Below are 26,030 nucleotides of genomic sequence, written 5' to 3'. Positions count from 1 at the left end.
TATGTAATCAAACAAAAATTTGAACCGATTTTCCTCACGAGTATTGCGAGGGAGCCAATCCTACCTCTCTTCGAGCAGGAGGCGGCAAACTGATCACCAGCTAATTGCAGGGCACATCAGCGAACAACCATTCACACTCATAATGACACGTAGGGACAACCTCGAATGTTCAATTAACCTACCATGCATGTTTTTTCAATGTGGGAGCAAACCGGAGTTTTTGCTCCATCAAAAAACACGGAGAAAACCCACACTGGCAGTGGGAGACAGAGGAAACTCCACATAGGAAGACCGGAATCGAACCATGGACGTCTGGACTGTGAGGCGATGTGCTAACCAGTTTTTTACCGTACTGCCCAACGACTGAAACACTCGCCAGAGAATTTATGGTGATAGGCTCTTCTCATTTTTTCCAGGGTTTCAATAATGTATCTAATCATGGATAGAAAATTGTATGACATATTTTGAGCCAAAATTCACTTTAAATAGCCATCCAGCATTTCCTAAAAGGTTATTGTTATATTCCAGTTATATTACAGGTTTGAAATTTTTGAATGAATTTGGTCATTCTTAAAAGGCAATATATATTTTAATCTCTTGACGGCCTAATCCTTTAGTGTAAAACCATAACACATGACCGTGATTCCGATAAACACCGTGTACGGGACACTAGAAAAACTACATTCCCCATGTAAAGGTTTATTATGATGTATTATGGATGTTGTAGTTTTTAGACTGGCTGAGCCGAGAGTTCAAGTTTGCGCCATAACACCATTTCCCATGATGCCTTGCGCGGTTTTAAACCCGGAAGTGTGCAAGATTAGCCCCAGGAATATATTGACATGGTTGTTTTCATGCCAATCTCGGAGGAAAAAAAAGTTACATTGCTGCGAGCTCTTCCAATCTAACGAGTTCGCCTTGAAACATTTTAAAGACTTTTAAGAGCTTTAACACAACATTTCAGGCGAGGGGAAACAAAGCCAAGGTCGAGGTAAAGTTTCGCGTTAAAGTTAAATTGCTACGATGGTATGGGTTGTGCAAAATTCGCGTCGCGATTTACTGCTTGAAAACGGCTAATACATGTTAGCCTTTTTGACTGTTGTCTGCGTGTATAATTATCACAGCGCTACAGAAAGAAGTGCTTGTCGATTATCAACGTTTTCTTGAGACGTCGGCTGTGCTTTGATAGTTTATGTGCTCAAATAGAGCGAAAACACGTAAAATTCGCTTTATTGAGGGAAAGCGCAGAAATGTACATGCAACTAGTTTATTTTGTGGTTATGTGCTTTTTCGCGCGTGCGTGTGCAATGGACGTCACGAACGACAAAGTTTTGGAACGATCCACATTGTACAGAAATGTTGGCACGTTACCTCCGAGGACCACACCCTTTTGGTGTGTTCACTTGTTTTTTTGTTTTGTTTTTTTTTCAAGGAGGGTATGGATAGCCATTTGAGCATTTATTCCATATACTTGATCTTCAACTGAAGGTCTATGTACTAGTATGCTCATTTTCCTCAATAGTAAGTACAGTCACTGTATGTTACTAGTAATTAATAAAACTACAAGTGCGCATTTTGGCTTACTAGTACACAAAATACTGTGCAGCACTAGTAACACGACTCAGACCAACTAGTAGGTATGTGTCAGGCACTAGTAGCTTCTGAACCCACTAGTAGTACCAAGATGGCGCCCGAGTAGGCAGCCTTCGGCAAGTGCTCTTCAAGAGCCTTGCTTTGCTTTTTTGTTCTTTTTTGGTGTTTTTGTCTTTTGTTTTTTTCACATGTTGTTTGTTGTTTCATCGTGTGGACCTGATATGGACTGTTTTCAGCGCTTTTTGGCCACGACATTCGTCAAAGGAGAAGTATCTGTGCTTGGTGGTTGCGCCTTCTCGGCAGCACACCTGTACCAGCACAGATTTTGATTGGGAGGAATGTCGGCGTCATTGACTGTCGGTGCTGGACAGACCTGGGGCGCTTGTGTTTTTTGCGCCTGTAATGGGCAGCATTTTTCACAACCTCGTTTTGTTCAGTGGCTGTGTCGGCGCTGTTGGACAGTCGGCGTTGGTGCGGCTGGATGGATGGCTGCTGAAGTTGAGGATTTGGGGAGAGGCGCGTTGGCGCAGAGCGCCGATGCGTATTTGGAACTGAGTGTCGCCGCTTGGAATTGAAATGGATTTCTATGGGACAGGAGAAGTGAACCAATCTCCTTTTTTCTTTTTTTTCAATGGATGCTACAGCTTCTTGTTGACTTTGAAACTTAGCTTGTAGCAGACTTGTGCACATTTTGAGTATGACGTCTCTGATCCACTGGTTAAAGGAAACTTTGATTCTCTCCTCTTTCATCTCAAACTGCTTCAAACAAAGTGTGTGACGGAAAAGTGGTTAGGACTGACTGCACGACTGTCCGTGTTTTATGTTATGTGTTGTGTTTATTATTTTACTTTAACTGTTTTGTTAAGTGCTTTGTTACAGCTGCCGCTGTTGTGAAAGCGCTATATAAATCAGCATGTATTGTATTGTGCCAAATTGCACATTATTAGTTGTGATACAGGAGTGCAACTAAGGCAGTAATGGTAAGAAAAAAAAGAAATTGCAGTACAGTGTGCAGTTGTGATCCTATTAGTCTACTGAATTGTCTGACTAGTGATGACATGGAGCACACGAGCACTAATGTAATTGCTTTCCATAAAACCATTCAATAGTTCCAAGTAATAGTCCACTTTTTGTCCTAGCAATAGGTCAACTTTGACATGTCTGCTTGAGTTGACATCCGTGTGCTACTAGTACTAGTACTGATATTCTAATATTTTACTGTTTCACATCCAGTGCCTCACTACAAGTACTATCGGCGCAAAGACGTCAAATGGTTCACGGTTATGCCTCACTAGTTACATGCAGTTGACTGGCTAGTATTCCAAAGTTATTTTGATGCGCAGAAATGACATACAGTCATGAAACAATGTTAGCGACATACATTTGTCCTACTGTGCTAAATCGTCTTAAATTTTCGGACGAGAGTGAACTAGTACATGGACCCGAATGCTTAATCGTCTGTCAAAGTGAGAAAGCGCTCGTAATCCTCCTGGTGGGAGCTGACTTGCTCCTCCGCAGAAGAACCAACAACAAAGGAGCTCCTTGAAGGCCGTTGAGGTCACAGCGCGCTGCTTAGCTGGAAGCCAAACAGTGTGACACCCATCGGAGCATGCACATTTACTAATTAATACAGAGCCGCACATTGTAACCCTGTGTGGGAGTTGGCGTCACTGAACGAGTGTAAATTCCATAACTAATCATGTCTTGTCCAGAAGGCTTCCTAATGTTTGCCTTTTTACGGCGTCTGCTCCAGCCACTTTCAGGTTTTAAACAGCGAGCAAGGGACTACTAGTTTGTTGTTGATGTGCCCTGAACTTTGCTGTTGTAGCAACATGAACCTCATACAATATTGCCAATTATAGTGAACATGTGATTTTATTCACAATTAGTCACACGAAACCCATTAGCTATACACCGACATAAAATCAGTTATGAAACAGCTAATCAAAAACTTCAATTAGAAAAAAAAGTTAAAGCAAAATCTCCTCGCAGTGATCTTTTTACCACGTTGATTAATCTTAATGCTGACTCCCATGTCACTCACCAAACTAGGCTCCACCTTTTCAAGCCACACACATTCAAAGTCATAATCATAGCATGGAACGTGAGGATAGTGACCCAAAGTGGGTAAAAACAATACCTGTAACTCACATGACAATATATAATGACTAAAACTAAAACTTGGCAACAATAAAAATATGAATTACAGCCAAAACGTTTGACAGTTTTGCAATACTTATAATCCCTTTAGAATTTCTTTAACTTTACAATTGAGAGAAAAATTGGCAAGATTTGTCAGTTTTTATTTTAAACGTAATTTTTATTTTTTTTAGAATATTTACATTTTATTACAAGAATACATTTTATTGTATTTGTCTTATGGTGTAAGGTGGTTTTGCAGGTTTTAAAAGCCTTAATATCATCTGGAGGACTCATGATGATGTGGTTGTTCCCACAGGCAGCAGCAATGGGGAGCCAACCAGGCCCAGTTCAGATTGTGACGGTGTGCAAGGAGGATCACTCCTTCACGCTGGACGAGGAAGCACTCGCACGTGTCCTCTTGGCCGCGGACGTGCGAGACAAGCACGTGGTGGTCCTGTCGGTGGCTGGCGCCTTCAGGAAGGGCAAGAGCTTTCTGCTGGACTTCATGTTACGATACATGTACAGAAAAGTGAGTGACGGCAGAGCTCGCGGCATCCAAGATTTTTCCATTGAGAACCGTCGACGGAAAATGCTCAAAAAAGGCCCGGGGGCCACTTTGATATTTGTCTCTTTTGTTGATTCAATGTGCAACAATCAGTCTGCTCTCGGTCAACAATAATTCAAGTCTCTGTGAAGTGGAATTTGTATGATAAACAAAAAATATCAGCGAATGCTAAAAAGAAGTCTTAAAAAACATGAAAAATCAACCGTTCTCTCCGTTAAATGCACTGAAACCATGTCCCACCTCTCAACTGTCAATCAAATCCCACCGCTGCCATCTGGAAAAATGGATGCTACTTGGTGTAGCATCGTTTGTATGCCTACACATAATCAAATGTTTGCCCCATGGAAATATATTCGCTTAACAGCACAGATGGACGGAATGTTTCCCTCCGGGTCAGCACAGGGCTTTGCCACGCTGCAACAACGAGGCGCTCTAAAACTGCCACACCAAGGCAAAGCAGTTGTCCACCACGCTGGCTGTCACGTCCGATTTCTGATATCAGATTAGCTAAATAATAGTCCAAGAGTGGAATGACGGCTCCTTCTGGTCTTGCACTGTTTTTTAACTTGAATTTTGCTCCAATTTTTGTTACCTTTTATTTTCAACACATTTTAATATAATCGTTATTTAAGATAAATATATATACATATATATATATATTTTTTTTTTAACATGGGTCCATACGCTACTGTATTTTTTGGTTGGTCCTGATCGTGGTAGTGTTTTTTTTTTTTTTTCAGGTGAAGCTAAGTGTTGAACCTTTGCAAACCACTGATTTCTATCCATTCTACTGTGTCTTCCAAAAGTCAGAATGCCCCTCATGTTTTGGTAAATACTTTTTTTTTTTTTCATGGGAGCACACGGAAGAAATGTTACTTAGCTACAGTACATTAGTCAGTCGGTGCACAACTTATATGAGAGTCGAAGCCATTCATGTCTTATCATGAAACCACGAGCAACAAAAGTGAGTACACCCCAAGGTAAAATTGTCCAAAGTGGGTCCAATTAGACCTTTGTCCTTCACCGTGTCATATGACTCGTTAGTGCTGCAAAGTCTTAGGCGTGCATAGGAAGCAAATGTGTTCTCTTCTAATCTATTCTAGGGATCAAGCTCTCTCTTACTTTAAAAGTACATGGAAATACAGTAAATGAAAACAATAGATAGCATAAATTGCATACTTGGAGAACAAGGATCAAAAGGCAAGGTTGAATATAACATAGACATAGTCACACGCAATTGCTCCTCCCTGTCGCAACATGTGAACTGACCAGTTTTGTGAAATGAAATTATTTCGGATGGCAGGGTGGAGCGCGGCAACTAGCTGATTTGTATTGTTTTAGTAGCTTTGCTGGCTTCACTGCTACCTGCGTGCCTCCCAACCCATTTTTGTATGTCTCCCTCCAATGTCAACAAATCAAAGATGAGCCAATCAGGTGGTGACACTTTTGCCCAGGCTAGTTTGACCTCACCTATTTCTCGCGTGTCATGCATCACCGCAGGGCGACGAAAAGTGGCTGGGTGACGATGACGAGCCTCTGACGGGATTCTCTTGGCGAGGCGGTTCAGAACCGGAGACGACCGGCATCCAGATCTGGAGCGAGGTCTTCCCCATCCAGAAGAGTGACGGAACCGAGGTGACTACAGTAGGGCGGACATCTTAAGCCTCACAGGATACCTGCTAAAATATTAAGTCTACCTGCGCAACACAATGAGATGCATAGCAGGAGATGTTTGAACACTTCAGCCTCCATTTTGTCACCATAATCAGACGCGAAAGGGACAAAATGTTAGGAATTGCCTCCCAGTTTGTCACTAGACACTTGCATAACACTGTCAACCCACAATTGATGGTGGATAGGAGCTACTAGTGCCACTTTGGCCTACTAGTATGCAATTAAACCTTAATAAACTGTGCTGCTCTACTATACCCAACTAGTAGGCATGTGACACACACTATTAGCCTTTTTATCAAGGATGTTGAATAAATGCTGAAACAGCATTATGTTACTTAAATATTTGACCTTACTAATAGGACAACTACAATGGATATAAAAACATCTACACACCCCTGTTCAAATGGGCAGTTTGAAGAACATTTTTCATCATGACTGACCTTTAGTCTGTGCAGCACAATTAGGCAAGCAGCCCTTGTGAGCACAAGCAATTTGGATCATGGATGAAAATGAACTGTTTTCACATGGGAAGTGAAATCAAACAAGTGATAAGTATTGCAGTGAGAATTGTTGCACAGGATGAAACCAATCACATTCAACCGCCTGTTCACTGGTCAGCACACATCTGTTGCTATTTAAAGTGACTCTTATTAATGCCAAATAAAGTTCCGATGTTGTAGTAGGCTTTTTTCTCCCTGCTATTTCTTTATAGCAGAACCCTGAAGGCTTTGTGAGTCAGATTTAGACAACTTTATTTATCCCACATTCCATTGTACATTGATACCTGTAGTTAGTCCATGAATGAACGAATGGTGTATATCAACTCATGCTGTGTTTTATGAATGGCAACAGGTGTATATCCAGGTTAAATAGGTATTTTCTGCCATTTGGTGCAAGATCATTTATGATGCTCTGCCTGCCACGAAACATCCCTGGCATAGTTGTTGAGAAAAGATGCATTATTTGCAGCAAATAAATATTTGCCGGAGAAATGAAGTGATCCCCATGGATTGTCAACTTTCTCCGTGTGTTTTCTGCATGTGCTCCCGCAGTTGGCAGTAGTGCTGATGGACACTCAGGGAGCCTTCGATAACCAGTCCACAGTGAAAGACTGTGCCACGATTTTCGCCCTCAGCACCATGACCAGCTCCGTTCAGGTGATTGTACAGCATAGATCAGTGCTTCCTGACGTTTTTGAGCCAGGGCACACACAAAACTCACAAAAAGTTGACATTTCAGGATGAACCTGAAGTGCATTTTCACCTTTACAGGTCAACCAAATTTGAACTTCTTTCAACTCTTGAATGCCAACTGTTCTGTATTTCAGTAGTTTTTGCACAGCCTTGTCCAACAAGGAGCAGAAATCCAAGATGCAGCAAAGGCCTGACTCGAAAAATCTCTCAACCCACCACCAAACTAAAATGTCACAAGAAGTGGAAACACAGGTTAATTGTCTCTTCTGCCACCTAGTGGAAGTGGAAGAGCATTGACGTGAATCACCGCCACAAGACATGCTGGCATCGGTGGATGAACTAAAATAGATTTGTTGTCGATACATAATCATTTTCTGACCAATGAAGGGAAGCTGGATCATTTTCCACAGCACACCTGATAATCTCATACGTCACACTGAGTTTGGAATTATTGGCATATATCACATGCAGCATACTGTATTCTAAAAATTCCAAGTTTGTATAACACTGGGGTTGTTTCCTGTTTGTAGATCTACAATCTTTCCCAGAACATCCAAGAAGATGACCTGCAACAGCTACAGGTTCGTTTGCAACCTGAACTCACACACGTGTTGCTGCTTTGGAGATTTCCACAATTTATCTTTTATTTTATTTTTTATTTTTTTTTTGTAGTCCAAAAACATGTAAGCATGTATTTTTAGTGTTAAGCAAATATTTACCGCCATAACTATATTAAATATAACTATATTACACGATCCAACTCACAAACTAGTTTGGGTCACCAAAGAGGCCTTTTATTTCAAGTTTCAATGTGCAATGCAACTATTATGCAAACATATTATGCATATCAACATTATTACTTACCACATACCAATATGTAACATGAAATCTTTTGTGACTACTTATTTAGATTAGCTGTAGTGTTTGTATGAATATTAATGTGTGACAATGGCTCCTCTTGCTCCCGTCTGCCTGGCCATCTATCCATCCGCAGCTTTTCACAGAGTACGGCCGCCTGGCCTTGGATGAAATCTTCCTGAAGCCCTTCCAGGTATGGCAACGATACATTTTGTGACACTTTTTATTTTTTGTGTTTTGATTCCAAATTCCTTTTTCCCTATTACAGTCCTTGATGTTCCTCATCCGTGACTGGAGCTTCCCCTACGAGTACACATACGGCTTTAAAGGAGGCAATGAATTCCTGGATAAGCGCCTACAGGTAACACAATGCAAAATCAAATGCGAGCAAGCTTTGGATCCACTGGGAGATGAACTTCCCTGCTTTGTTTTCGAAGGTCCAGGAGTCTCAGCACGAGGAGCTGCAAACGGTGAGGGAGCACATCCACTCCTGCTTCACCAACATTTCCTGCTTCCTGCTGCCACACCCTGGCTTGAAAGTTGCCACCAGCCCCACTTTTGAGGGGCAACTTAGTGGTGAGAAATTATTTGTGTCCTCAAAAAGTATTTTACAATTGCGGAATACATTCACCCACACAAATTCAACACATTTAAACTTATTAAAACACATATGCATTTGATGGAAAGAACATGCCAACAGTGGTGGTGTGTTATTAGGTTCAGGGGGCAATTTTTCACATCGGAACAGGTAGGTTTGGATTCTTGTTTGTGTCTAAATAAATTAAATGGGCATTTAGAAACTGCCGTTTGTCCTTCCTTGGGTTAGCACTATGTGATATTAAAATTGGCTTGATAAACTCAACTCTTGTGTGATAAATATGCAAAGAACATAGAAATCAGGAAGAGGGCAAATACTTTTTCACCGCACTGTAGCATCACTTTAAGTAGACATAAAGAAGACTCGCTCGCGCAGTTTTCCAAATGAGAGGTAACGTGTGCTTGCTTCATGTTGGTTTCTCACTCCCAGTTGAAGTTTCATGTAAAAGCGGTATGTGGTACTTCAAAGATGGACGGCTATGCAGGCGGGTTGCACTGCACGCACTCCTTGACTGTGAGTTACCAAGTCATTCTGTTGGTTTTGTTAGCGGTGGCGCCAGAGTTCAAAGAGCAGCTGAAGATGTTGATCCCGAATCTGCTGCATCCTGATAACCTGGCCGAGAAGGAGATCAATGGAAACAAAGTCACGTGCAGAGGCTTGCTCGAATACTTCAAGGTAACAGCTTACCAGTCTGCGGTGTGAGCCTGTTTGTTCGTTGCTGTTTTCCCTCTCTTATTCTCTTCCCGTGTTCACTATTGAACTTTAAAAGCAGCTCGTCTCACGTCGAAACTATGAACCTTTTTTTTTGTCAGGCTTACATCAAGATTTACCAGGGAGAGGACTTGCCCCAGCCTAAGAGCATGCTCATGGTAAGTGCGGCAAGATGACGAAAAAGTGTTTTCACATTTGGCTCATTTTGAGACGTCCGTGTGTCCCGCCAGGCGACAGCGGAGGCCAACAACCTGGCAGCCGTGGCAGCAAGCAAAGATCAGTATTACAGGAACATGGAGAAGGTCTGTCCCAACTGTTGTTTAAACTTACTGATGTTGGGCGTGGAGCACGTTATTTACAATGAGATGACATCTGCTAATTTCACCGTAATCTTCCTCCTTCAAAATCCTCCTTTTGTCTCTCAGATGTGTGGTGGGGACCTGCCCTACGTGTCTCCTGAGTCATTGGAAGAGAAACACCAGTTCTACTTCAAGGAGGCTCTCTACTCCTTCTCCTCCACCAAGAAGATGGGCGGCCAGGAGTTTTGCGACCGCTACCAAGAGCAACTGGAGAAGGAGCTGGAGGAGATGTGGGAGTCGTTCAGCAAGCATAATGAGGTCAGTGACGTCCTGTGTGAGAGTTAATACGTGGACCAAGGCTTCGCGTTGGCGTGGCTGCTTCAGAACGCCTCATTGTTGGCAGCGAGTGCAAGCATATCACGGAGAGAAATGCGAAAGAGTGATTTTAATTTTCTTTTTTCAACATTTCAATTTACAAGGTTGTACACGTGCTCTTTGTGTGTCGTCGCATTTTGAAGATGCTTTTTTTTTTCAGCGCACAGCGTACTTTGTGGCCTGTCAGGATATGTTGCGGCAGTGACAGATTTCATCCAATCCAAATATTCATTATTTGGATTAAATTGATAATCGGTTTCAGACCAATTCAGTTCAAACAAAATATATCTTGATAGACATCGCATCAAAGTCTGTCTAAATCATTTTGCTTTGTGTGTGTGTGTGTGTGTGTGTGTGTGTGTGTGTGTAATCTCTCTCTCTCTATAGAGAGAGTTCCCTGTGGATTCTTTAATATATATAGTCTGAACTGTCTTCTCTCTCTGTTTTCTTCATTTAAAGTTCAAGAATCATTTTGTTGTAGGGTGGACATGCTTTCAGGTCTGTCAAAATCTGATTTTTTTTTCTTTTCTTTTTAAAGTCAAAGAATCTGTTCAGCGCCTTCCGAACTCCGGCCGTGCTGTTCGTGCTGGTGTGCCTCCTGTACGTGCTCTCAGGCGTGCTGCTCTTCGTGGGCCTGTCCACCTTGGCCCTGGTGTGTGACTGCGTGCTGGGCCTGGTTATGATGTCCATGGTGACGTGGGCCTTCATCCGCTACTCGGGCCGCTACCGGGACGTGGGCGGAGCCATCGACCAGGCGGCAGGCACTGTGCTGGAGCAGGTCAGATGACGTTTGTCTGGTGATAAAAACGGGGGTTTCTGTTGGTCAGTTTTCATGCCATCACCTGACTAAAGCAACCACATTTCATGAACACAGGGGGACTTTGATTTACCAGTGTCCAATTTGAATTTTTCAAGGTGCACACCATCACTCGGTGGATTTCTTTGCTTTATTTTGTGTGCATAATGAGAGTGTTAAAAATAACTTTTGAATAGTTCAAGCCTTAAAATAACCCTTTCAAGGGCTTAATGTTTTCAAAGTGAAACTTATTGAAACGTATTGCGCACAAAAATTGTGTAATCCGTGATAGGTGAAGCGCAATCTCGAGGTGGATCGCCCCTTTCTATGTAACGTTAGTGTGGAATTGCGCTTTGTAGCGAAAGGTTGTTTTTAGGTCGTCTCCAAATTGCCCGGTCACAGGAGAGTGAGCAGAGCAGCAAAGTCTTTGATGCTCTTCATCACAAGCCTTCATGTTTGCGCAGCCTATATTCGGTCATTTCATGCCTTCCGACGCTTGGGCAAACTAATGTGCCGTTATCACAAATAAACAGTGCTCTCATATTCTGAGGATCAGATTACTCTATTTGTAGAAAGCGCCGTTTCCCAACCTTTCTCGTATGAATGGACTCCCCTAAAAAGAAATGGGGAATGATTTCTTCCTCTGTGTCGTGAATGAAGGCTGTTGGAGTTGAAACAAACACAAGCGAAGGAATAAAAAGCCAAGCCGCGTTGAGCTGGAAAGCAACCTGGCCTAGGCTGACCGGGGTTTAATCAGAGTTCAGCTTCTGCGACTGACGTGATTTGCAAGGCAGCTAAATTCATCTCTCTCTTTTGGTTATTCGTCACACAGCTGCGTGCAAAGTTTGTATTCCCCCAGGACATGGTAAGCAAGCACCATCAAAGCACAACGGCATCATCAAAGCAAGGTTCAGACATTCAACATTGTGAGAAAGTGCCAAAGCATGACCGAGTAAAATGTTCCCGTTACTTACCAGGATATCAAATGAATTAATCGACACTCATTTCAATTTTGCCCAACCAGCAAAATGTTTACCTTGAGAGTCGTAATCAAAAGGACTCTACATTTAAATCAGGTTCCAAAATCTGTATTTGACGGGTTATTTGTATGAACAGAACCCTGCATATTGTCAGTAATAAAATAATTTCACAATTTTCACCAGCATAGGTTTTATTCCAATGCCTCATAGTGAGGAATGTGTACAATTTTAAACTCTTGGTTAAGGTGCCATATTCTTTCCTTGGCCAGATCGCAAAATCAATGAAATTGGTTCCACATTGATCAACTTCCAACTAAAGTCCAGGCACTGATCAGTGAAGTTATGAAAAGAACTGTTGTCTTTTCTGTTGACAGGCCACGGTGGTGCTGAACAAATCGAGAGGGCAGAGCCTCCCTAACGTGAAGAAATCCAGTTAGTGGACCTGCGAGGCTTTTGATCATCTCAACGGCACGCAAAGTTGCGCACAGCACAGACCCGCATTCAGCACAAAAGCTTTATCATTGCATCCACCCCCAGCCCCTTCATCCCGACCAACCCTTTCTCTGGGAGAAACATGCAACGAAGCACAAGAAAAGAAATATTCCCAAAAGCCAGCATCTGTCTTATCTGCATTTGAACTTGTCATGTTCAAATCGGCAATGACAAAAGCTGCCTGCTTTGAAAGCATCTCACGTTCTGTTGATCCTGCCGCGTTTACAAAAGGTTTATTGGGACTTTTCAACCGTCACGGGATTCTTTTTGCAAAATTTAGTCAGCCACCTTATTAAGAAGGCCGGCTTTTGGAGCTTTTACTGTAAATGCACATTTTAGCAGCTCACTTTTCTTTTTTACCCCCTTTTACCTTGTGCCTTGAAAGCATTCCAGTCTCGTTGGAGATATAACATTCCTGTTCATGTTCAGTCATCCACTTTCACTGAAGGAGGAAATTGTTACAGTATGCACTTTGTCATGCTAAGCAGCACCAAATGAGGCAACAGTACACGGCGAACACCTGCTATTCGCCAAAATAGGACAGTAATTGAGCCTCCCCTTCCCCACACCTATACACAAAAAACAAAACAAAAAATGTTTAGAATTGCCTATAGATGCCACAGATTGCAGTAAAACACTACTTTTGTCTAAAAAGACCTCAACTCACTTCCTTGGCATCAGGATTGTGGCAAACAACTATTTTTGTCTGAATTAAGATCCTCAATTCACTTCAACATAGTCCCGTGACAGGGAGATGGCTAAACACAATTGAGTTCAGTTACATAGTTCTATGGCCCCAAGATGGTGGCAAAGCACTACATTGGTCCAAGTGAAGCTGAGCATCAACTCCTTTCAACATAGTTCTTGATAACAAGAGGCAAATTAATATTTAATTAGCAAATTGGTGTATTTTGAAATGCCAAACCATAAACATACAAAAGTATTTCAACCGTCTTAAAAAAATCATACATTCCAAATTCTCTGATGACCATTCGCTCCATGTTACGCAAAATATTTTGATACAGAAAACATTTTTAGATGCTTTTTTTTATAATAGGAAGCGCTTTCTGCGATGTTTGCAACTCAAACTGTTCTATTGATTGACGAACATCGACTAATTTAAAGATATAGTGACTAGATAGCCAAAGACTTAGCTTCGCTTTTGCAGCCTCTTTGAATTAGCCCCTTTGTTGCTATAAGGAATATACTGTATGTAAAAGACTGTTTTGTTCACAAGATTTTTTCTTGCAGCATATTCAAAATTATTAGTGTTTAAGTGATGGAGGATGATGACAGAAATGTGATTGTGCTGCAGATGGACGTAATGGAGATTTTCACTTTGGTGACAAAGCAAATAAACAATTGGATCATTCAACATTTGATTTTGTTGTTCAAAGCAAATAAACAATTGGATCATTCAACAGTTGATTTTGTTGTTAACACTGTTGTTTCAAAACAGTCGACAAGCAAAAAAATCCCAGCAAATTTTTGTGGAGTTTATACACCCTTCAAGGAAGAGGATATTCACCTTCACCACACCGGGACTTGGATGGGGGGGTTGATACAAAAACTGCAACTGGGCAACATGCAGTCTACAATCAGTGTTTCATATGTCCACTTTGCTATTTGCTCTTTTGGAGTGCAGTGAGCCATTGTATTTGTGTAAATTGCTACCTTGTTCAAAAAATTATATAAATCTAAGTTAAAAAAGCTTTAGGCTAAATGAAACCCATTTCACCTGTTTTTATCCATCGAATAACGAGGACTGTAAAAATGTTGTTTTCAACCAGCAAAAGATAAGCACAATGGAGCCAAAAGGTACAATTTGTTCTTAACTGCATAAGACATTGATTGAAAAGACCTGAAATTGGAAGTGACAAAACTAGAAAAAAAACCCAACGTTTGAATTTTCATTGTACTAGCGTTAAAATAAAGCCAACCTAAAGATGCAAACAGTGAAAAGTGTATTTACAATATATGCCGGCTATATGACATGCATGACAGGATGAGGGCGTGGTATTCGTACAGTACAATTACCAATGACCCACAAAGAGCCAAACGGTTATTTTGGGCTTTTATAAAATGACAACAACATAAACGGTGATGTTTTCATTAGCTTTCAAGTCAGCCTTTAATCATCTTGGCAACAGATCATCAACGGTGGCGTTCACTTTTGTGTAACTTCAAACACTGTAAAGAATTATTGAGTCATCATCACCAGCGCGGTCTTCCGCTTTTACATTAAAAAAATTCACGATCATCTGCTAACTAGCCTCTTTCTATGTGTACGTTTCATAAACGTCTACCGTAGCGCTTTTTTTGGTGTTCCTTGTTTCCTTAAAAGGCGATAAGCGTCGGAGGCCACGCCCTCTCCGCGCGCTCGGAGAGAGGCGCGTCCACGGACTAACGTTCACTTCCAAATAAGGAAGTGAGTTCAACGAAAACCCGCATAGGGGAAGGAGACGCAACCAGCCAGAGAGAGAGAGAGAGAGAGAGAGAGAGAATGCGAGAGAGGAAGAGAGAAAGGGGGTGGAATATGGCTGAATGCACGCCTCTTGGTCTGGATTAAACCATCCCTTTGGCGTTCCGTTAGGTTCAAACAGCACCTGATTTGTTCTCTCATCCCTCATCTGAACCGCTTGTCCTTGTTCGCTTAAAAAAAGTCAGCCGCCGTCATCACTGTCAGACAAGCAAATAAAGGACTTGGTTTTTAAAACAATTTACCCGCTACAAATTCACAGCACCCTTTATGATGAGACTCAATATTTCGTATTCGTGCATTCGAATAAAAGAAGCTGGCGTTTTATTTGACAGCCGTCGTCACTGTCAATCGTGTTTTTCTTAATTTAACCACTATTGAACTAAAAGAAAACCCATTCGGAATCTGAATGGGTTCAACACAGAACACCCGGCTCAATGTTGTGCATTTTGGGGATTTTATTAAAAATGGCGACCACAAACATGAAACGTATATTTTCACATTTATTACCTACACAAAATCCACGCCCACACACTATAAATCCGTTTTAGATATATAACGTAACATGTCCCTGTTCCAAATACTAAGTGAAAAAAAATTGCAGTCGGATGTTGTTGTAGGGGTTACGCGCTCGTATACGTCGCTCACGCTTTCAGGCTCGCGCACGTCGGCGCGTTCACGCCATTACCAGAGCGAGCGAGAGCAGAGTCTTCATCTTCATCAGCGTCATCACCCTCAGAGCTCCATTCAATTCCTGGCCAGACGCTGACCAACTCAGAGCTACAACAATGGTACGTTTAACGACGCTTATCACACACACTATTTGACGTGTTTTATGTACGGGGTTGAAAATGAAAAGAAGCCGTTTTAGTGAGATTAATTCAATGCAACCCCCATTTTCCCCCTTCAAAAAAGATAAAAGCTGTTTTAGCATCAAGCCCCACAGAGAGCGACGGAAGCTAGCTTTATCGTGACCCCTCCTTTCAAGTATGTTTTTAAGTCGTGTTAACCATCCAAAATTGCTTCCTGGAAAGCGTGGGATTCAAATGTTAAGATTTTGGGGCCCTTTTAAAACGTCCACGGCCTGAAACGACTGGCGCCATTTCGCTCATTTCCGTGATCCGTCCGACATTAAAGGTTTTTATTTTTATTTTTAACAGAGCCATTTGGCCGCATTGCGTCGCGTCTGTTCGGAAGAAAACGAGCTATCCCCGGTTGTCATGGTTGTGCTGCATCTTTGTGTTGTTCGGCCGCGGGGCTTGGCGATGTTTCGTGTCAAGCTGGCAGGTGCAGAGCGAGCGAGACGCCTGCGGCTAACAAAGCTAACGGTATTGTTAGCATGCTAAGCTAACGGGATGACATCCATTACGGCTGCGCGAGCTGTGATTTTTTTTTGTGCTTTCTTTGTCTCATTTGACGCTAACTCGGCTCTACGCGCTCGCCACAGACCTCCCAAAATGCTTTGCAAAGTGATATCGAGGACGGATGGAAATTAGATTAAATAAAATTCAGTCATGGCCAAACGCTTGAAAATCGAGCGTCGGTTTTTTTGGTATAGGAAACTGGCGTCCACTGGTCATGGTCACATGTGCTGCATTCACGGCCCCACCCTGAATTTGGTGCAAAGAGCATCCTCCATTTAGTGCTTGATGTTAAACAACGCGAACCATTCAATCGCCTAATAAATATCAAATTGGAGATGTGTTTTCTCACCTATTCATTCCGTCGTATTGGAGATAGAAGCGAATGATGAAGCGTTATATAAATCGGTTTTAGCAGCGGAAGCTAAAAGGCCGCAGGGTCCGGATCCTCATTGCGCATCTTCCTTTTTTTTTTCTTTTGAGACGCAATCTGCACCGCCCTGCGAGCACGTCACGCCATTAGAGGCGACCACGACAAGTATGCCAAGCCGTTGGAGAATTTATTGCATATCCTTAATATTCAGGTAGTTATATTCGTAACGTCTTTGGTCCACACTAATTCCATTTAGCTTATCAAAATTGTAATGTGTTCATTTTTACAAATGCTAATTTTGTCACCAACCTGCTAGTAAAACTGGGGTGCTCAATTAACAGCTTTAGATTAATTTCAGCAGCCTCATAGCACAATTGCCAAGGGGTTTAAATTTTATTAGATTTTTTTTTACATTTTTGGAAGACAAGAAACCAATGATTTTTCAAACTATAGCCCACTAACCGTGATTTAATCTTTGTGGCTGACCATGATCTGGATGATTGAGACTGTACACAGACGTTTAAAAACAAAACGTTTTTTTTCCCTATAATTTTGTGACTATAAGTCAAAAATGGCATAGATTAACAGTCTCCTAATGTGTACACATTGAGTATTCATCAAAAATACACACTTTTATGGAAAGCTGTTTGAACACTAAAGCAGTGTTTCCCAACCTTTATTGAGCCAAAGCACACATTTTGGATTGGGAAATAGGATCCCATGGCATACCATCTAGCAAAACAATTCACAAAAATTCGCCATGCAGCTTAATTTTCTACCTTTTGTCCAGTGGAAGGAGGATCTCATTGTTCTGCCTATTATTATAGGTGGTTGGCATAGATAAATTTAACCTGTTTTCTGGTGCTTGGCTATATGTTACAAGTTTGGCGCCTTTGTTCTACTAGTTCTGTTAACGACATTAAGTAATACTACTTGTCAACAGCTCTGTTGTACATGGAGTTGTTAAATGTTCTAACAGCATAGGTTGCTGTGAAGCTTGAGCATTTATTCACGCATTCGTTTTCCGTCATAATTGAGTGCACTACTGGGATGTAGGACCATTTAATTTCCGTGACTGAATAAATAGTGTCTCATATTTGTACACTTAGTACAAGGTGGGCTGTGTAATATTGTTGGGAGTGAAGTGTAATAATGAAATACCCATTACATCTAATATGTCCAGTGATAGAAGTAAACTTTAGATCACAATTTTAGTGATTGTTGTGTTGCGTTTTGGTGATGTTGCCCAATGAAAAGGTGCTGGTTGGATAACGTCAGGGCATTTCTGGTCAACTGCCATTTTGTGTCACACCCTTCAAATGTCGGGATTGCAAATGCGGACTTGTCAGTTGGACTTTGCTCTCAACGCCAAGCGTCTACAGGAGTCTGATTAGATTAGTAATTCAAATTTACTGTCGCTTTGTGGGGCCATTTTGATAGTGGCTGCAGCAAAAACAAAACTCCTCGATGTCATGATGGCATCTGCGCAATGTAAGATTGTCATAAAAAATTCTCATCCAAATTAATCGATGTGAAAATCCACCGCTAAATTATTGTGCATTGAGAGCTTTGTCGCTCTAAATTAAAATTGAAATGCAATGAAAATACTTTGGCAACTTGCGAATCGCTTCATTTTGAATATTGAGCAAGACGAACCCAAAATGAAATCGCCTGCATGTGCTAAGTGGAAACTTTAGTTCAACTGACGACCAAGTCGTCTGAGCTCTTGATGTTGCGCACTTGGCCACATCCCTAAAAGGCGCACTCTAACTCAAGAATCCAATGCATCTTTATTTAATGTTTCAAGGTGTGTGACTTTTGTCTTAGCTACAAATCCTAAGGTTTCTCTACATTCTCGTGTGTGTATGCACATTATACAGTCTTGTGGTGTCTTGATGTACGTTGAATTGATTCCATGTCCATGCTTGTTTCTCAAATCTTACAATTGAATGAATAGAAACACAGTTAATTCATTAAAGCTACCCCGCCCCCCAAAAAAACATCCAATTTTTTTGACAAAATAAATTACGCTTAACAGTATTGTGTGCAAATACAAATCGTAACATTTGCTCTTTACCTGACCTGCAAACACGTACTATGTGAGCAGAAAACACAACTGCACCTCATAAATTGTGATGTCGTTCCTTATAGTTGTTCTTTGGGAAAGCAGCTTAATGGTGTATTGGTGTCACCTGTTGGTATTGCGCTTCCAGTGCAAGGAAACCCATGTGAATTGATGATTGGCTGGATGATATGGATTTGGCTGGCACCATCAAGAGGTGGGGTTCTTAACTGGTAGTACAAGCCCATCTGAAGGCAGAAAATGGGTCAAGTGACAAATGGCCAATTCTTATCACGCTTTTATGAATGTGCGGGTTCCTTCCTGGTTAATAATTGCGCGATTTCAGACGCCTCTTTCCCACTTCCTTTTCCATCCTCAGCAAACATCAAGTATCAAGTCCAACTTTACAGCACAGATGAAATTTCCTCCCTCTTAAACAGACAAGGGGAGCCGCTGTGAGTGCCCGCGCCACCGCCAAAAGAACACTTAACATAAAATGACAAAATAATACAACACATAAAACGGACAGTAGTCGTGTCATCTTAACTACTTCGCCTGCATTCACTTGTGAATGGAGTAAACATGAAGATGTTTGTGCTTCTTCTACACTTGAATCTGTTTCTTTTCTTTTCCTGCTTTATTTCCTTTTTTCATTGTCCATTTGCTCTCCTGTCAGCCCCCCCACCCCACTGACGCATAAGCACGCTCGCTATGGGGCGTCCTCCTCATGAGACTGCGTTTTCTCTACAATGAATTGGCTTAAGCAAAGTCAGCAGATGCAGCGGCGTGAGTGGAGGGTAGCATATGGGGCTCGTCAGCGGGCCAGACAGAGGTGCCATTGTGGGCCACTTCAACCCCCGCATGGCACGCCTTAGCTTAGCGCGGCTAGCATAGCCTCCTTCCTGACCTCTCCCGCATGGTCAGGCAATGAAAGTGGTGGCATTGTGTGAATGCTCTTCCCGTTTGTTGTGGTTATTGCTTGCTTCTCAATGAGGGAAAAAAAATCACATGTTGAGTTTTAAGGTTAGGAGAGCACACATTTTTTTCAGCGAACACAAATATTAATTGTAATTTTTTGCTTTGTCATCAACTTAATATAGCAACAATTTAGAGTATACTTTCATTAGGCTAATAGCATAATTGCCCAATTACTATTTTATAATTTAAATCATTTTCAGAAACCAAGAACGCATTCAATAAATTGCTTCAATTCAACCTTGCTCTTGACTAAGACGCTGTGGAAAAAGTTGTGACATCCTGCTTGAGTCGTTTCTTCTCGGCCGTCTGTCCCACAGCCAGCAGCCGGTGGTCATGGCCACACCTCAGCAGAGTCACATGTAGCCCTCGGGCTCTTGCTCGTCCTTTTTCCTCCCACTCTTGACTTTTTTTTGTGGGCCATGGAACACTGTGGTGATTGTTTGCTTTCCAGGCACCGGCGCTTGCAAACGTCATTGTTTTCCTTGGCCATACATTTGCTACCCAAAAGCACAGCAGAACCTTCAGGTTCATTCATTCATTTCTTATTTGGGGGGGGTGTACAAAAAGTGAAACAACAGCGCAAATGCATAAATAAACAAAATATGGTTACTCCCCTGGCAATGGACATGAGGGTCCCTTGCGCTTGATTTTTCGTATCCATTTCCCACACTAATCACATCACTTTCCAATCAAACTCAATCACTGCTGAGCCACGCTGAAGCACTTTGACACAAGCTATACTCAGCTAAGTTACCTAGAGAAGCTTTAACTCGCACGAGACAAGTTTAACCCGAATCAACCATGCACAACGAATCAGTGCAAGATGAGGCTTGGCTTTCCGTCATGTAGCAGTTGAATAATACGCTGTGTGCTCTGCAAACGGCTTAGAGTGCACGCTGACTGGCGATGGCTGGATATTACATCAGCGAATGAGTTAAAAAAAAATTCTACCTTATGTCCTGTACAACCATAGCTTACATAATGTGTGTGTTTTAAAATTGCAGGCAAGATAATTGTAGCCTCACTTCACTAATCCAGATTTTAATGTGACACAATCGTGGTTCTCTTTGGGGTGTGGGGGTGGTGGCTGACCAAACTTTGAGTACAAACCGCTAATGTGCCGTCCCCATGCAGGCCTCCGGTGTGAAAGTGACGGACGAAGTGATTGCCGTCTTCAACGACATGAAGGTGCGCAAGGCCCAGGCCAATGAGGAGGAGAAGCGAAAGAGGAAGAAGGCCATCCTCTTCTGCATCAGCAAGGATCTGAAGAACATCGTGCTGGACGACGGCAAGGAGATCTTGCTGGGCGAACTGGGCAACACTGTGCAGGACCCCTACCAGCACTTCGTCAAGATGCTGCCGCCCAACGACTGCCGCTATGCGCTCTACGATGCCACCTACGAGACCAAAGAGACCAAGAAGGAGGACTTGGTCTTCATTTTCTGGTGAGACCTTTTCTCTGCCTGGAAGTAATATTGGGTGAAGGTGCATGTTGGCGACTGTATTTCTAAACATAAATAATCGCCCCTATATGATGCATCCCCACATCTGGGACTTGCAGGGGATTTTGGGAACCCACCCAACTCGCGTCAACATGACACCAAGATGGCCACAAGTGACTGCTTTTGTTTACAAACACCATTCCAATGAAGTCACGATGTTGTCAATTAATAAAAAAAACAATATAGTGATTTGCAAATCATTTTCAACTTGTATTTAAAGGTATACACCCCGAAAGACAAGATATTTAATGTTCAAACTGAAAACTGTTTTTTGCAAAATGCCCATTGACTTGGAATTTTATGGCTGCAACACATTTCCAAATAGCTGGGACAGAGTCATTTTGACGACTGTGTCGCCACACCGTGTTTTTGAACAACATTCAATCAACGTTTGGGAACTGAGGACACTAATGGGTGAAGTTTTGTAGGTGGAATTCGTCCCCATTGTTGCTTGATGTACAGCGTATGTTCAGCAGTCGGGGGTGGGGGGCTCCATTGTCGGCATATACGCCTCGTAGTCCGCCACATATTTTCATTTGGGTGACAGGTCTGGACTGCAGGCAGGTCAGTCTCGTAGCCGTACTCTTTGACCACAAAGCCATGCGGGGCGTGTTAACGATTGTTAACATGGTTTTGCTGAAATAAGCAAATGGGCGTCCATGAAAAACTTGTTGCTCGGATGGCAGCGTATGTTTCACACATGTGTAAATTATCCATGTCATGGGCATAACTTGACACTTACATGGCCCCATACCATCACAGATGTTGGCTTTTGCGCCACTTACAGACCGGATGGTTCTTTTCCTCTATGACGTCCACAATTTCTAAACACCATTTTAAACGTGGACTCGTCAGACCACAAAACACGTTTATGCTTTGCATCAGTCTTGGATGAGTTCTGACACGATGGTGATTATGGCTGTTGATAAATGGCTTTTTTTCTTTGCAGAGTTTTAAATTGCACTTACATATATAGTGCCGTTGGTTTTCTGAGCCCATGTTGATGTCGATTTTTAATGCAGTACAGCTTGAGGGGTGAAAGGTTACGGGCATTCAGTGTTGGTTTTTGGCCTTACGTGGATGTGATTTTTCTCGACTCTGAACCTTTTGATGATGCTATGCATCGTAGATGATGAAATTCCTTGCAACTGTACGTTGAGAAACATTGACTTTAAACTATTTGACTATTTTGTCCCATCGTTTGTCATAAAGAGGTGCACCTTGCCTCATTTTAGCTTGTGAATGACTGAGCACTTCGGGAAAGCTCCTGTTGTACCCAATCATGGCACCCACCATATGATCATAACTGTTCCTCAGTTATGATCATATCTTTCATTTTCTCAGTATTTTTTGCCAACTGTCCCAGCTTTTCAGGAATGTGCTAAAGCCATAAAAAAGCGGATCAGTGTGAACATTAAATACCTGTTTTTTTTGTGGCATATTCAAGAAAGTAGGTTGAGCATGATTATTGTATTGTAAATTATTGTATTCTGTTTTTACTCAACGTTTGACACACCACACTGTCTCAACTTTTAAGTTTTTTAACTCTTAAGTTTAAGTTAGTTGAGTAGTGTAATTTAGACGAGTAGATTTTTTTTCTGCCATCTTTGTGCCACCTAAACCAAATCTTTGTCGCAGCCATCGATGTGCTTATTTTTTTGCTGTTCACGGGAAGGCTTGGCACTCTTTGCAATTAGAATGAAAATTTTCTTCTCGCAGGGCTCCCGAATGCGCCCCCCTGAAGAGCAAGATGATCTACGCCAGCTCAAAAGATGCCATCAAGAGAAAGTTCGAAGGTCAGTATTTGAAAACCAGCAAGCCAGCATGCGCTTTAGTTTGATTGGTGCAAGATGGAAGAACTTCAGTCAGGGATTCTCAAGCACGTTGCAGTCTTTTGCCACGAAAAATGATCAAATTTGACATGGGGAAAGTATCCCAAACTGCTGCATTTGTTTATCTATGTCAGCAATATTTAGTGATGGGGAGAAATGTACTTCTCTTCCACAGGATGCTAGAAGGTCGAGTGTCCAAGTCCACTTTGTGACCTTCCTACAACGGAATAAGAGCAAACTGAGCAAAGTCAATGTGTAAATGCGTAGACGGGGCCCTGCTGCGAATAGTTTAAAAGCAAGTCATTGACGCTCACCAGCAATGTTGTGATTGCAATTTATTAGTTTCAACTTTTGCCAAAGTCATCCTAGAGTGCTACCCTTCAAAATACATTTCTTAATGATCATGTGGATCTGGGGAAAAAACACGTAGGGGGGGGCACCTTCACAGCCCGTAAAAATTGTCAAGCCATGAACTGCTACGTTATCTTTTGAATCCACATGTGGTAAAAACCTCTTTGCCTTCTGCTACCAAGCCAGGCTAAGCTTAGCTACGTCCCGACATGCGAAGATCCGCCTGGAATGGACGCTTGGCGACAACGCCTGCACCTTGAGCGATTTCATAATTGACTCACCGAGACGGAGATTGTTGGTTATGAGGCGATACATAAAGTTGATTGTACTGAACTATATTCAACCACAAAACCAAAGTGAGGTGGTCAAGGAGGAGTCGAGTTACCACTAAAGAGAGGAAGGGCGCAACAGTGGAGATGTGTAATTTGTTTGCCGCTTGCATTTTGTCCTCTGCACACCACCATTTCCTTCACAGGCACATATGAAATTAGAAATACGTTTAAGTATTATTGTAAAACGCAATATATGTATACACAAATATTTTTTTGTGTATCTGAGAGAGCTTGCGTTATAGTTAATTGCCAATTTAAGTCCCCACAAAGCCAAGTGGCTGACTGGCTGACACTCATGAAAACTAGTTGGCGAACTCGGCATCCTGCTTGAGAGTTTCGTCAGGTTTGACCGCAACGCTCGGTGTGCGCGCATCCTCACGTGTTGCAACTGACGCTGTTGCATCTTACTCATCTGAGATGTGTGTGCTACCAAGTCAGACCTTAAAAAAAAATATAAAATTCACCACTCCTTGCTCTTACATCTTCACTCTGTGGTGTGCCTGCGCGCACTCATGGCCAACGATGAGGCGCTGTATAGTATATGCAATTGCAAGGTGTAGACTTGGCTAACTAGCTATCTGCATGGTACAAATGATGCAAACAAAGATGCTCAAGTTGTTAACCTGGGGCTGGGCGACTCATCAATGAGCCCCATTTTAGCCACGCCCCAAAACATCAGGAAAACAAAATGGTGGAAACCAATACAATACAATACAATACAATACATGCTGATTTATATAGCGCTTTCACAACAGCGGCAGCTGTAACAAAGCGCTTTACAAAACAGTTAACATAAGGTAAAATAATAAACACAACACATAACATAAAACACAGACAGTCGTGCAGTCCTAACCACTTTTCCATCACACGCAATACTACATAGGTCTAGATCTTTATACAGTTTTCATTTTCTTTAAACATGCATAATGCCTTGAGGAACGTGTGTGTGTTCAGATGTTCGCAGTTTGACGGGTGTGCACACATCTCACCTTTCATGTCTTCTTATTTTATTTCCATCAGGAATCAAGCACGAGTGGCAGGTTAACGGTTTGGAAGACCTGAAAGACCGGCACACGCTGGCGGAAAAGCTGGGTGGCACTTCAGTAGTCACCCTGGAGGGCTGCCCAATATAAATATCTGCTCTTGACCCCTTTCCCTCCCCCAAGTCCCTTTCCCTCTTTTCTGGCTTCAGTGGAGGCCTATGAGACGCATCTGTCGGGTTTAGCTGTACGTTCCAGTGTGGTTTGGAGAAGGGCAATGAATAAAACCAGAAGAATCAGAACCAGCAGCTTGTGGGACTCTCTCGGGGTGGGATATTGCGGGTGGGCCCGGGAGGGGGTGCCAGCGACAGGTTCGCAAATAAAAGGTGATTGATTCCAATATCCAGACTGTCATTCCAGTTTAAGAATATGAACAAAACACAGAGGCGAAAATGAAAAGGTTCTTGAGTGAAGGATGTTGTTGTGATGTTTAAAGATACGCCGGACGGGTTTGTCCCATTTTGAATGGGGCACGCATCAACAAATGTTAGTTTTCCAACCATTTTCTCCTTATTTCAACTTTTTTTTTTTTTTTGCCAAACTTGTAACTAAGTTTTGTAACTAGTTTAGATCACGTGTAATGTTAAACTAATTCACACTCTGGATTGCACAAAACTTATCAAAAACATTCTCTTGCTACATGATTATAGAAACTTTGTTTTGAACATGCAAAAATCCAAAACTTGAGTGGTTCCTTTTCTTTTTCCCTGTTCTGACAATGGCATTTCATGTAGTTCACACATTCCTCGTACTTGGTTTTTTTTTTTCCTCACCCAAACCAGCATCTCCTCATTGGGAAAAGACAAAATGTTGACGTTGTTAAGGTCTTGATGGTGAGCGAAGTGTAAATGAAACACCGGTGGTCACATTTGAGACTGAATATTGAATGGTGGATGTTTTGTATCGTCTCCTATCTCTAATAAATAAATACATTTTAAAAAAGCACTAAAATGACTGAGTTGGTATTTTTACGCACCAAATTGCTCAAATCTCAGCTCATGAGATGAAGTCGGTGGTTAGCAGAATTTGATTCAAATAGGTCTTTGCATCCAATATCTATCAAATCTAAATGACTTGAGGCGTAACAATAAATCGTCAGCTGTTGATCAGTGATTGTTTAGAGACATTGAACTTTTTTTGTCCAAATCCTCATAACTTCAGCCTCTCAAAAATAAATATTGTCCTTTGAAAGCAGAATGATCTTTTTGTTGAATCCAAGTATTTGCAAGCGTCTGCTTTCACTTTGGAAAACACCGATTAGCATTTTTGCAAATTTTCTGATGAATGTTAAGAACCAATCCAGTAACCGAATCTTAATTTGTTGCAATTTTCCTTACTGTCACCTATTATACATCCTTAAGTTTAAGACATTGGCTTATTTCATTCAATTCAATTCATTCAACTTCCGAGCCGCTTGATCCTCACTAGGGCCGCGGGGGGTGCT

The 26,030-nt window shown here is 41.9% G+C and overlaps 2 protein-coding genes and 1 long non-coding RNA gene across 3 annotated transcripts; 2 read left to right on the top strand and 1 right to left on the bottom strand.

Moving 5' to 3' along the window:
- The first annotated feature begins 797 nt into the window (after window positions 1-797).
- Window positions 798-13,697, top strand: atl3 (atlastin 3). The gene is made up of 14 exons (XM_052068409.1): window positions 798-991; window positions 4,052-4,264; window positions 5,801-5,935; window positions 7,027-7,131; window positions 7,698-7,748; window positions 8,162-8,218; window positions 8,294-8,386; window positions 8,463-8,601; window positions 9,171-9,298; window positions 9,436-9,492; window positions 9,565-9,636; window positions 9,760-9,951; window positions 10,547-10,786; window positions 12,159-13,697. Exons 2-14 carry the CDS (start codon window positions 4,061-4,063, stop codon window positions 12,219-12,221), a joined length of 1,536 nt encoding a protein of 511 aa, XP_051924369.1. The 5' UTR covers window positions 798-991; window positions 4,052-4,060; the 3' UTR covers window positions 12,222-13,697.
- Window positions 10,059-16,787, bottom strand: LOC127607270 (uncharacterized). The gene is made up of 2 exons (XR_007964044.1): window positions 16,469-16,787; window positions 10,059-10,802 (listed from the first exon to the last, which is right to left on the bottom strand). It is a non-coding gene; the product is annotated as an uncharacterized LOC127607270 (long non-coding RNA).
- On the top strand, window positions 15,418-25,537 carry cfl1 (cofilin 1). The gene is made up of 4 exons (XM_052074324.1): window positions 15,418-15,546; window positions 20,664-20,974; window positions 22,751-22,827; window positions 24,567-25,537. The coding sequence occupies exons 1-4, from the start codon at window positions 15,544-15,546 to the stop codon at window positions 24,677-24,679; spliced, it is 504 nt and encodes a 167-aa protein (XP_051930284.1). The 5' UTR covers window positions 15,418-15,543; the 3' UTR covers window positions 24,680-25,537.
- Window positions 25,538-26,030: the final 493 nt, after the last annotated feature.

This window comes from Hippocampus zosterae, chromosome 1 (genome assembly GCF_025434085.1).
Source record: "Hippocampus zosterae strain Florida chromosome 1, ASM2543408v3, whole genome shotgun sequence".
Taxonomy (NCBI): Eukaryota; Metazoa; Chordata; class Actinopteri; order Syngnathiformes; family Syngnathidae; genus Hippocampus; species Hippocampus zosterae.
The sequence above is the reverse complement of the archived record's forward strand: the minus strand, read 5'-3'. Positions and strand labels throughout refer to the sequence as shown.